At 39.3% G+C, this 11880-nt stretch overlaps 2 protein-coding genes across 2 annotated transcripts in view; one reads left to right on the forward strand and one right to left on the reverse strand.

Annotated features, from left to right (window-relative positions):
* LOC118410176 (NT-3 growth factor receptor-like) overlaps nt 1–2124 on the forward strand; it is a gene marked incomplete in the record, with an annotated part of 26880 nt that extends 24756 nt beyond the window's left edge. The window contains 1 exon segment of the mRNA XM_035811715.1: nt 496–2124. Coding sequence (XP_035667608.1) covers nt 496–684 — 189 coding nt within the window.
* A 2749-nt stretch (nt 2125–4873) lies between these two features.
* LOC118409903 (solute carrier family 49 member A3-like) lies at nt 4874–11559 on the reverse strand. Its single transcript, XM_035811277.1, has 10 exons — nt 11136–11559; nt 9399–9551; nt 8609–8825; nt 8257–8339; nt 7846–7980; nt 7314–7430; nt 6767–6919; nt 6293–6450; nt 5560–5672; nt 4874–5085 (listed from the first exon to the last, which is right to left on the reverse strand). Exons 1-10 carry the CDS (start codon nt 11286–11288, stop codon nt 4943–4945), a joined length of 1425 nt encoding a protein of 474 aa, XP_035667170.1. The 5' UTR covers nt 11289–11559; the 3' UTR covers nt 4874–4942.
* Between the last annotated feature and the right edge of the window lie 321 nt (nt 11560–11880).

Raw genomic sequence — 11880 nt, forward strand, 5'->3', positions numbered from 1 at the left:
ACTGCTCACATTAGATAGATCCATACCAGGTACTGTTTAAACCCTGGTCAAGCCCCTAGAAGACTGAGGGTCGACATCTTAAAGTCAGGAGACAATGTTCCATGCAGGCATGAGCTCTTACTGGAGGGATTTTCAGGATAATAAAGAATCCTAGCTACTGGCCACTATTGGTATTTTCTCCCGGCTCTTAGTGGTGTATACCGGCGAGATATCTAAACAATGGCCAATCAGTCCCTGGTAGCGAGAGATTGTGTAAAACAGACTAGTACCCCGTCAAGTACTGGGATAAACATCACCTGTAAGATAGCTATAGGGTAAAGTTCGTACATCCGTCCATTCACCCCGTAGTTATTCAGAAGTAGGGGGTTCATTCTCCGTTGGTACTTCGCCGATCTGATCAGCTGCCCGTCCCGACCACTCCTTCAGGTCACTACACCAAGCTTAACAGCAACGTTTCCGCGGTCGTATGTTGATATTCTTCTTGTCCACTGCTAGGTGATCGAGTGCATCACCAGCGGCAGACTGTTGGGGTGCCCGCGTGGCTGCCCACGGAACGTGCGGGCCCTCATGCTCGGCTGCTGGAAGAAAACCCCCGCCCAGCGCACCAACATCCAGGACATCCACAAGAAGCTCAAGGAAATGTTGGAGAACCGCCACCAAGTTCAGGTTGACATTGTTGCCTAATGGTCGTGCCTGGGAGAAACTAGCAGGAGAAATGAAACCATTTGAACGTATGAAAGATGTGGTTTACTCATGAGTGCCATCGGTTGTACTTTGCCAGCTAGCTGAGAACTCGCCAAACATAGACAAACTCGACTATCATCGATACACTTATTTCAGATGTACGTGTTTGAATTGCCCATGGTATATATGTATGAGCTCATGAGCGGTTCCTCTCTCTCTATATGATTAGAGATATCTTAAACGTTCTTTTTGTACGACATAGAGCTGCCTTAATCTGCCCTGTAGTGTATATCCGTAGGTGCTGCACATGAGCTCAGATACGAAAAGAAAAAAATTAGACGAAGTTGATGTTGCAACTTGCAAAGCTAGGCAATAGAATGCTCATATTGAGTACCTTCGCACGAGTAATATCATGCTTTTGACTTTGTAAAAAAAAACATCGAAGGCAAGATGGAGTTATGATATCTGGACCTTTGAGAAAGCAAGGACTTTGAATATGTCTGAAAAAAGTTTTTGATATGGGCAACATCACAGAATATTTGTATATCACAATGCTAATGTTTTTGAATTGTTGGTAACAACATGCCTACGGTAACATGGGCCTTGAGGTTGAGGTACCTGCTTGGTGCGTCGGATGGCAGTTCGCCATATAGGAGATTGTAAGATAGTTTAGACAGAAGAGCGTCCGTGATGTGCTTTGTAAATAATTCGAAGATTGTTAATAATATATATCGAGTAGTAATAGTAGAGATATTTTGAAGTGATGGAAGCATGCTGAGGTTGTATCCAGTGTGCACACAGAGGGCTCCTGAACCGCTTTAAAGCGTGAAAAGGCAAAACACTTCATACAACAGAATCTGTCTGTAACAGCATTATTGCTGCTTTACATAGCTAAGAAATGACATAATAGATGTCTGCTCCAGATAAAGGCTCAGAGATTAATGTGTAAAATATCTCATCCAGTTGTAAAAATTGCATTGTCATTGAATGTCGTTTTTCTGGATGTCTAACCTGGATAAAGGTATGTCCTAAATATTGTCATTCGGGAATTGCTGTTGTTTGTTTGAAACTGCGCATGTGACTGTGATGGTGAAGTGTACATGGAGTACATATCAAAACAATCATTATGGCATTGCGTGACATGCTTCAAATGTGCCGAAAGTCAGGCAGTATTCATGTAAGCCGTGCTATCTGCTAACGTGTCATTGTAGTGAGTTTACCGGTTGAGTCGAACTTTCAGTATTTGACTTTTGGATTAATAAAAAAAAGTCACACATAACTTGCTCTAAGGGCAAGGGTACCAAGATATCGGAAGGGCACGGATTGTGTATTACTGGACATGTTGACCGATTATGAAGTTACCAAGTTGTATTTTGTATATGTTGAATATAATTGGATGAAGACGTTGTTAAATAAAGATCAAATGGCGTTTGTACAGTACATTGACGTTCGTTGCAATTCTTCGCTTATGCCCCGATTGAGATGCAAACAAGACAACTTGATAGTGAGCCAAGTATTGCTACAAAAACGAACAAGCGGTCATTTTTGAAGATTTTCAACAAAAACACTTAATATCTAATTCTCTATTTACATTCATGTCAATCTTAATCGACTTCAAAAGGGGAGGTCTAACCCCAAATTAACGGACCTTTGTTGTGAAAGATGGTTACCACGTTACCAAAGTAGTTCAATGATTTATCTCCACAAGGACTGTCACTTCTTCTATATTTTGCAATTGGTCGATACAAAGCTGTGATAAATTGGCCGAATAGTAAGAATAATTCAAATTGAGTTACCAGGTAATAGATGCAGTGTTACAAGTACGTGGCTGTCAAAACAATGAGGGATATGGCTGACTGTACTGGAAACTGTACTGGAAACATCACATGAGTCTGAATTGTGTTGCTCTTAGGGATAATCGGAACCGTTTCACTTAATCTACTTAATTAGTTTGCGAATTGCCTTTGCAGCAAAATGTTACCATTTTCACGATTTAGACCCGTCAATTGTAAGCGCCTCGCAATTCAGCCCTACGCCATGAAGAGAGTGTAGTCGGACCACCCAATGACAAGCATCTGTCCCTGGTACTGAAATACCCGTTGTTTCGGGCGATGTTTTTGTCGTACCAACGTTATATATAGCCCATCAATCATGCTCAGTACAGACATGGAGATATTCATCATCCGGTCATAACTAGGAAGCAATAGAGATAGCAGTAAGGTCAAAGTCAGTGGCAGCAGCTGCTATAATGAATATTACATTTCCCAGACACTGACACCAGACGTGCACGTGATAAAAATCCCATCACACCGAAGTCGAAAACCTTATAAACTAACAACACAAGTTTTAGGTCCAAAAGGGCGTGCGGAGGCAGATGGTGGGCTTAGAGAGGGATTGTAACGCTCATTCTTCTCCTCCCGGAACGTTGATCGACACAGGGAAGGGATTTGAGTCAGGATCAGTGCCGTCTGCTGTCTTATATTATTCGATTTGACGTAACGTCATGGTTTGCTGATATCCAAGCAGATGTAGGGGTGGGAGATCGTTTAATACGCTTTCTGACGATCGAGCTTCTCTGAATGCCATCCACCTAGTCAGAGAACGTTACGATCTTCCTTCCAGACATCTGCTTGGCTATCAATAGTTTGCCACCAGTGCATAGGAAGTATAGAATTGAAAATCTATGAACCCCATATTAAAGACAGATTCAAATTTTTGATAAGACAAACCATTATAAAACATCTGTTCTAACATTTTCACAACCACAAAGAAGAGAAGAGAAGTTTAGTTCATTTAAAACTATTATTTCATAATGAGCTAGGTATATAGTACAATAAAGGCCGTCATTCTATCAGAAAACTTACATGATAAGTGAACAGAACACAACTCCGGTCACCCCTATAAAGAGAAGCTGTGAGGGGACCCATTAGAGGGGAATGTTTAGATCTATATCTAAAGTCAGCACTTCTCTTCGACACGATCTGTTAAAACATGTTCAGACAATCGGAGCCACTGATAGGTTCATGAATACAAATTTATTGCAATGATGGCAAACAGATATCAGTTATGTCTTACTTTGTCTATTATAATGAGAGAAATATCATTCATAAGTACAATGTATGAAAGGAAAATATGTTTTACAGAGGGCATCTTAATCTATGTGCCATGTTCCTCTGAATTGACATTACATTTTTGTATGGGATTTTTACCAATATAACCCATATGGTTTCATATATATCTAATACTCTCATCAGATGAGAAATTGGTTTTCTTTATACATGTACAGCTTGAGGGACAATGAAATATGGATGTGATTTTCCATGATCTTAACCTTATCCATAGAGTCACAATATGCATACATAAGCATAGCATGATATAATTATCTCTCAGGATATCACTCATGTGCATTGTCAGATAAGAACACTATGTAAATGTATGAGACAAGTTTAAGTATCAAGGTCAAAACTACTATCTGCATCCCAGTAACATATCATCATCATTAGTCACCCTTAATCATCCACACCATCATTTTTCACATCAACATAATACACATCATCATCATTATCCAGATCATCAACATAATCCACATTAAGATCATCCTCATTATCAACATTGTCATCATTGACACCATCATCATCATCAACATCACCATCATCCACATTATCATCAACATCCAAATCACCATCATCATCATCATCACCATCATCATTCACATCATCAACATAATCCACATCAACAGTCACTATTGAGGCATCATCCACAATATCATTTTCCATATCATTGTCATCATGAAATAAGCCCCCAATTGATAACAAACACTGAACACTTCAAGGTCTCATCAAGCATCATAGCAAGGAAATTTTATACTTAGTACATGTGACATAAGTAATATAGGGTTTCAATTATACAAATGTGTGCCACAATTGCATATTTCATCACAAAGTGCAACTTGTCCCTATGATTAGTGGTAAGCAATTGCACATCATACTTGACAGATAAATTCAGTAAAGTTGGTAATCACCATAAATACAGATGATAGAGATTTAGACATCATTTGCTCATAAATAATTCGCAGTTATTAGCAACAAACTTGCAACAACGAAATAAGATTTACAAAAACTCTGCATATTTCATGACTGTGTGACATTTTTCATTTCTTCTTCCATATCGCAGAGAGCTGTAAACTTGTATTCCTGATACAACCTGATTGCTCAGTCAGGAGGTTGAGTGTTGCAGTGTAATGAGATTATGAGTCATGTCACGTTGATGGAGCGGGCTGCTCGGCGTTGACAGACTTGTTTTCTGTTCTCTCCACCTGAAGTCTCTTGTAAACTGGCTTCAGTCCAAGCAACAGTGTCACAGAAGCTACCGTCATCCAGCCAGCAAAAATCAGCATCATCACTGTGGAATTGAACAGATAAAGCTTTCACAAGCCTAGTATTTTCTCAATAATTCATTGTCCTACTTTGCATAATCAATGTATAATCATCATGACATTCAGTATGCAGGTAGTTTAATAGAGATGCAAACACATGCAAATTAGGATTTGAATTAGCTAGAATTTGTCTAATTGATGAGGGAAATGTGTAATTTAAGTGTTTCAATAAGACATTTGTTTGCATAATAAATGTAATCTATGAATGGCAAAACATTAACAAATACTCATTATGCAAATGAGAATTTTAACATTAATTATGCAAATTAGATTCTCATTTGCATATTCAATGTCATCATCCATAATTCCAAAATGGTAAACAACATACTAGTGACAATTACAATGTGTAAATTAGTTAAAAGTGTACACCACCATGTATGTAGATCATGTAAATCATTGAAAGCTCTAAGCATTGCAATGCAACTGACATGCAGGTTTACCTTTAAAATCCCGTGGCACAACTTTGCCACAGTGGGCATGAACTGTCTGACTGGGAGGTAGTGGTGGAGGGATGTATTTAGCCAAGAAGGTCAGGATGATAGCCTGGAGGTTTCTGTAGCAAAATGAATTCGTTCATGCAACATTATCACAATTGTGTTAAACAAAATGACATATCAACAGTCCTGAAAAGTTGGGCTAGGTAAATATGTAACCTGACATACATTAATTTATCAAAACTAAATAATAGTACATCTACTACCTTCCATCAGGGCAATTAAATGACTCAGCGCTATTAACTTTTCAATGCTAGGTGGTGCTGCATTGGGACCAAGAATGCAGTCCAAACATGACTAATCTTGTGTCCTCAACATTGCTGCTGTTTTGTATATTAAATTTTTGACAAAGATGATGAGGAAAAAAACTTTCTGACCCTAATACTGAAACAATCTAACCACATCATGGGTGGACTATAACTGGGTAACCTTTGCAAAAAGCTTAATACTGCTCAACACTTCAGACTGTTCCATTAATAATTTCTACAAAATTTATCATTAACTATTCTACACAATGACTAGACAACAAAGAATTCAAACTTGAAAATAAAAACATAGTCTTGACTTAGCATATACACAGCAAGATTGTAAAAAAGGTTAGATCAAAATTGTTTCTATCATATCAAGTTGAAAAAAAAAAATTAACTTTGACCTTAATTTAAATTTGGCGTCTCCTTACCCACACACAATAAGCAGCCCCGAGCTGGTTGCAGCTGATACTGGATAAGTGATCTCCACTGACAGCTCCAAGGCTGTCGGGTACATGGCAAAGGCGGTGACTCCAAACACACTCGCACTGATGGCAAGAGGCACCTCTTTCCCTGGATAACTGCTTAACTGTAATCCATTCAATACACAAACAAAATTATAATGCTTTTTTTCTTACTGTCGCATCAAACCTACAAGTAAAATTACTGACAAGTCAACATGCTTCCATCTGTTTGATGAATTGTCCAAAGGTACTCTATTGATGCAAAACAATATATACAAATGTAATTGACTGTTACAATATTGTTTCCTATTTCCTAGAAATGAAACAATAGCCTATAATATCACATAACCATCTGTGGCCTTTATGGACATTATATATAATGCAAAGTAACCAAGAAAACATGTTTACACAGTCTCCAGGAATTTTGGATAAAGGACATACCACTGCAAAGACTATGAGGGCCAGCGTGCCAATAGCAGCAGACAGCTTGATGATCTCCTCAAACCGTTTGGTTCTGTCGACGAGCCGCCCCGCTGCTCCGGCTCCTACCATACCCAGCAAGACCATCAGGGCAGCACAGATACCTGCAAACGTCTGGGAGAAGGCAAGGGCCAGGACAGAAATAAACAATACCAATAATGTTTATTGTTCATTGGTTTGACTGTTCAGCACACAACTGAGTCAGGGTTACTAGCTAATTAGCCTGTGGCTATTATATTACAAAGGGCTATTTAGCCCTGCTGACAGCAATTCTGTCATATGTCTTTTCACTTTGAAGAAAACATCTATGTCGCAGTATCAACTTCCACATCAAGAAGTAACATCAACTCTCACAATACCAATTTATATCAATTTTCTGATAGTAGACTAATAATGTGCTGTTCTCTGATTAGGTTGGACAGATATGATAAGTGACATTGTGTTCTAGGTGTACAATATCATTAAGCAACAAACATGTGGTTTAAGAATACAATAGGCATGAACGTACATCTGTGTATCCTCGTGGACAAAACACCTGCTCGATGACAGCAACAAAGGTCTGAAACGTCCCCATCCCAGCACCAAATGTCAACATGAGGATCCAATACTGCACATCCCTGCAAAGCTTAACAAGACAAAAAGAAATATGATAGGAAATAAGTCACATTTTAACTATGTGTAGAAGCAAATCGCAGAAATGATTTTCTTTAGTAAAATGCTGTCATCTGTCTTTATAACTGATAACTGGCTATGAACCATTCATTATGGACACCATCATTGATTTATTCATTTTCCCACAACAAAATGTATATTTTACAAAAAATATTAGGCGAAGTATTGATATGTTAATGGTACGAAACTAAAGCCAAGGGGTCAGGGATTCTTCCCCCTAAAAAGTGGCTGTCCCCTGAAAAGACACGAAAATTTAAGGTGACTTTAAAGAACATGTTGGCTCTAAGCTGCATAATTTCTGCATGATGGCATAGCCTCGACATAATTCATTCTCTGGTATGGTAATGACATAATGTAATTGTTGTTACCATTTTCAGGCCTGGGAAGAAAGGCTGTGTGCCCTTGGCAGCACTGATAGATGGTGGGGAGGGCGGGCCGCTGCTACAGATTCCAAACGTTGCCATGAGAACAGTTAAACAGGGTACAATGGTGTAGAGTGACACCTGGAAGAAGCAGGAGGAACTGCAGTAAGATACCAAATAAAAAAGATGATGTACTCATCTGTGAAGGAGAAATTCAATAGCCCACGCAAAGGTATAGTTTGATGATGAGAGTAACAATATAGACTACCTGCATTATGTAACTCTTTGTTTACATGTAGTTTTGAAGAAGACAATTTCTTGAGATGTTCCTGATAACATGTCACCACTTTCAATGTGTCAGTCTTAGGGTACTTGACATTGATGCTACAACTGTCATAATTTGATTTTCTGACTCACCAAAAGTTGTAGACTGTGTCTGTCACCTGATTTAGCCACCTGAGGTCCTACGAGGTTGGACAAAATTGATCCAATTGGGCTACCTGTGCAACAACACAGGGTGTCTCAGGTGAATAAGAACTTCAAAGTCTTCTTAGTTATAATTCATAGCTAAAAAATTAACAGGCTGTTATTTTTATGCTCAAACAGTATGCCAAAAAGCAGTTACTCAAGCAACTGGATATGATTTTGGAGCAGTTACTTGTCTGCTTTTTGGCATATCTTATTACCTGGGTGTCTCAACCTACATCGATGCTCATGCAGTACTTTGCCATGATGCCGAGTTTGAATGTGAGTTTTCCCCATGACTCACCCATAGATATGATCATGTTGGCGGTTGCTCTCTGGTCATCTGCAAACCACATGGCTGCCACCTTAGCCGGACTCTGTCTGAGCAGAGGCTGGGCCATGGCTGCGACCACCTGTCCGGCTACAACCACAGCGAACCGGTAGGAGGACGGTATGTCGTGTAAGGTACTGATGGCAGTAATGCCTGCACCTGCAGCCTGGATCCATGCTCCTATGATAATCTGGAATAAAGCATTATTGTTACATAATACAGAAAATGTTCCTACAAAATGTACTTTCACATGAACTTTCAAAATGCATTTTCAGAGTAGTGCTCTCACATTAGGCAACCGCGGGCGCATAAATTTTTGTCCATTTGCAAATTTTAAAAAAGTTTTTGACTATGCTGAAAATTGCACAACCTGCATTTGCAAAATGAAGTCAATTCCAAAGACAAAGGTGATGAACAAAAAAAAAGAACAAAAATTAAGAGTATATTGTTTCATATACCATACTCATTCATTTGATCTTCCGGACCACTTTTCATTATCAATAAAGGTACCTTTTTTTCACCAACCTCTTTTATTCCCACCCTCACATCTGAGTTTTGGAGTTTCCATAGGATAATTTTGTCATCCGTATAATGAAATCAACATGGCCTTTTAAGATATAAAACTAAAGTGGCAACATTTGTGAGTAAATACAGCATATCCTATCGCATGTAACAATGGACCATGGTCCATATTAACAAATGGACCATTCAAAAGTTTCTTTACCCATACATAGACTATCCCAACATTGGACGTTAAACTTACGCCAGCTCTGAGCCCGATGACGTCCAGAACCCAGGTGGCAACAAACCCAAGAGGCACAGCCGTCAGGAGGAACGCCAGGGACAGCCAGTTCATCTCACTCAGCTCCACACCGTAGAACTCTGCTGCCGTGTCTGCCACGGGCTGGAACCAACTCTGGGCAGGGTGTGGTAGGTTACAGGAATTGTTATGTGTGGTAAGATTTACTTTTTGACTCTACCTCGTAAAAGCTCAAAAGCTCAAAAGTACCTGTGCCAAATCACAAATTAACCTAACCACTGATGTATTATGTGACTGTGTTTCTCATTAATTATTCGTGTGGGAGGGGAGGAGAGACACCCGACATATTAAAGTCAAGTAAGTCAGTCAAGTCATGCAAATAAGGACCTACTTAAATGCTTGAATTATTATAGTGGATCACCTCCTCCACCCAAATGACAGAAATAAACAATATTATCTCAAGAATGAAGGCTAAGAGCATATTCTGATAATTTGCGCAAAAGAGGTCTAATTTGCATAATTCATATTCAACTAACGGGAGGTGCCCCAACACGGTACGCTTTTTCTTGCGCTCAAACTCATGACGCTCCATCGCTAGTTGCCTGAGAGTGGTCAAAGTTTGATGACTGAATTTTTTACACATAGATTTGAACAACATACTTGAATAAGAAATGCATTCATGTGGTTCATGAACCTTTCGCGCTGCGTGTTACAAGCGGCAAACACTGTGAGACAATTTCGTGTATGTAACCTTCCAATTTTGTGCTACGCTGGACAGTGTGCCTAACTCGGTACGCTTTTTTACATTTTGCTCTCTTCAGAAGTAAGTGGTAAATTTAAGTACACAGAAAAAAATCAATAGTATGATATTTTAGATTACTTTTAACAGTAAAATCGTGACTGTATGTACTTTCTGTCTCATATGAGGAAGGCTGTACCTAGAACAATCCAGCTGATGTTTTTACGGGCAATGGGCTGAATGTACTGATTGTGAATGCCCGACTAAAAAAAACATTACGAAAAAACGACACCACCAACATCAACAAAACTCTGTGTGATTATATGAAAATATCATATACATCTCTCTATCAAGTCTTATTTTCATAGACAGCACGAATCATTTGTTACAGTCAAATAAATCTTTAGAGCGTTCTCTTGTCTGACACATTCACGGCCACACTCCCTTGGGAGTACAATGGTGGCAATGTTTATGTCGCTTCCTTTTGGTTGCTTTTCTACTCACCAAACATTTGAAGACCCATATCCATAGTGTTTTATGGAGCTTTATTTATGTGTATCATGGCAGTCGTGTGACCGCTTGGACGAGTTTGTATAGTTAGCGACACGAGCCGCCAATACGCAGAGGCCGGTGACCGCAGTGATTCAGCACTGTCGACATTACTGTTAGAATTCTGTTTTTAAAAAACATGAAGTAAATATGTTAAAGTATACTTGGAATGCAAATTAAAGCTGTGTGCATGGACTTGGTTCATTTACCTTTGTAATCAGCATAGTTAGTGGCAACAAACACGGTGTACTTATGGATAATAAGATCAGAAAAAAATCCGTACCGTCTTAGGACGGGAACCGTCTTAGGGCGGCCCCCGTTAACTGTTAACTTTTATATCCACCTTGATGTAAATTCATGTATGAAATTCCTGTCATTTACCACACTATTTAATCATACGACGATGTCCTTAGCTTGAACACGTTAGACAATATCAAACATTTCGTGCTTACCGCTAAAGCTCCATTGGAAATGTTCAAGAGAGTGATGACAACCAGGATGTACCATCTCCACCGGTACACCCGTAACTTCTCCCCGGCCCCAGGGGCCTCACCACCGGCGGTGGGCAGCAGTGACTTGCCTTCTGAGTCCGATGGACCCTCCATAGATCTTTTGCTATCGCCAAGGAGATTATAAACTCCTTGCTGTTATAAATTGTTAAATCTCACAACCTGTTTTGACCCGTGTGTCAAAGTCCATGTTTTCTTAAATTGAACTGCACAAATCCTCTTAGCAATTAGTCACACTTGGCAATGACAAGACGTTTTCAATTTAGTAAAAAGCAGAGAAAAGTTACTGTATGACCAAAAGTTTTCGAAAATGCTCTTCTTCTTTTTTGCGATGTCAACATGTCGCGGAAGAGGACTGAACTTTGACCTTTGAACTTTGGGATCATTGACATTTTTATGAAGATTGTTGAAATGGCTTCTTTATTCTTAAGTTCGCAGCTCTAATCCGAGACCCATTTGGTGCATTTATGGGAGGACAGCTCCATCTTTATCGCAGCGTGGAACATCTGTAGCAAATTAATCTATATGTCATTTTTCGCAAACGCTAATTGGTTATTCTTTAAAGTAAGCAGAGAATGGGTATTACTAACTGGTTGTTTTCACCCTGCTATGCTGCACATGTAATGCATGAAAGCATATTCAACTTCGTGTCGGATTAGGTAGCAAAAGGTGTAAAAAAGTTTCCTGT

Source organism: Branchiostoma floridae, chromosome 2, assembly GCF_000003815.2.
Source record: "Branchiostoma floridae strain S238N-H82 chromosome 2, Bfl_VNyyK, whole genome shotgun sequence".
Lineage (NCBI taxonomy): Eukaryota > Metazoa > Chordata > Leptocardii > Amphioxiformes > Branchiostomatidae > Branchiostoma > Branchiostoma floridae.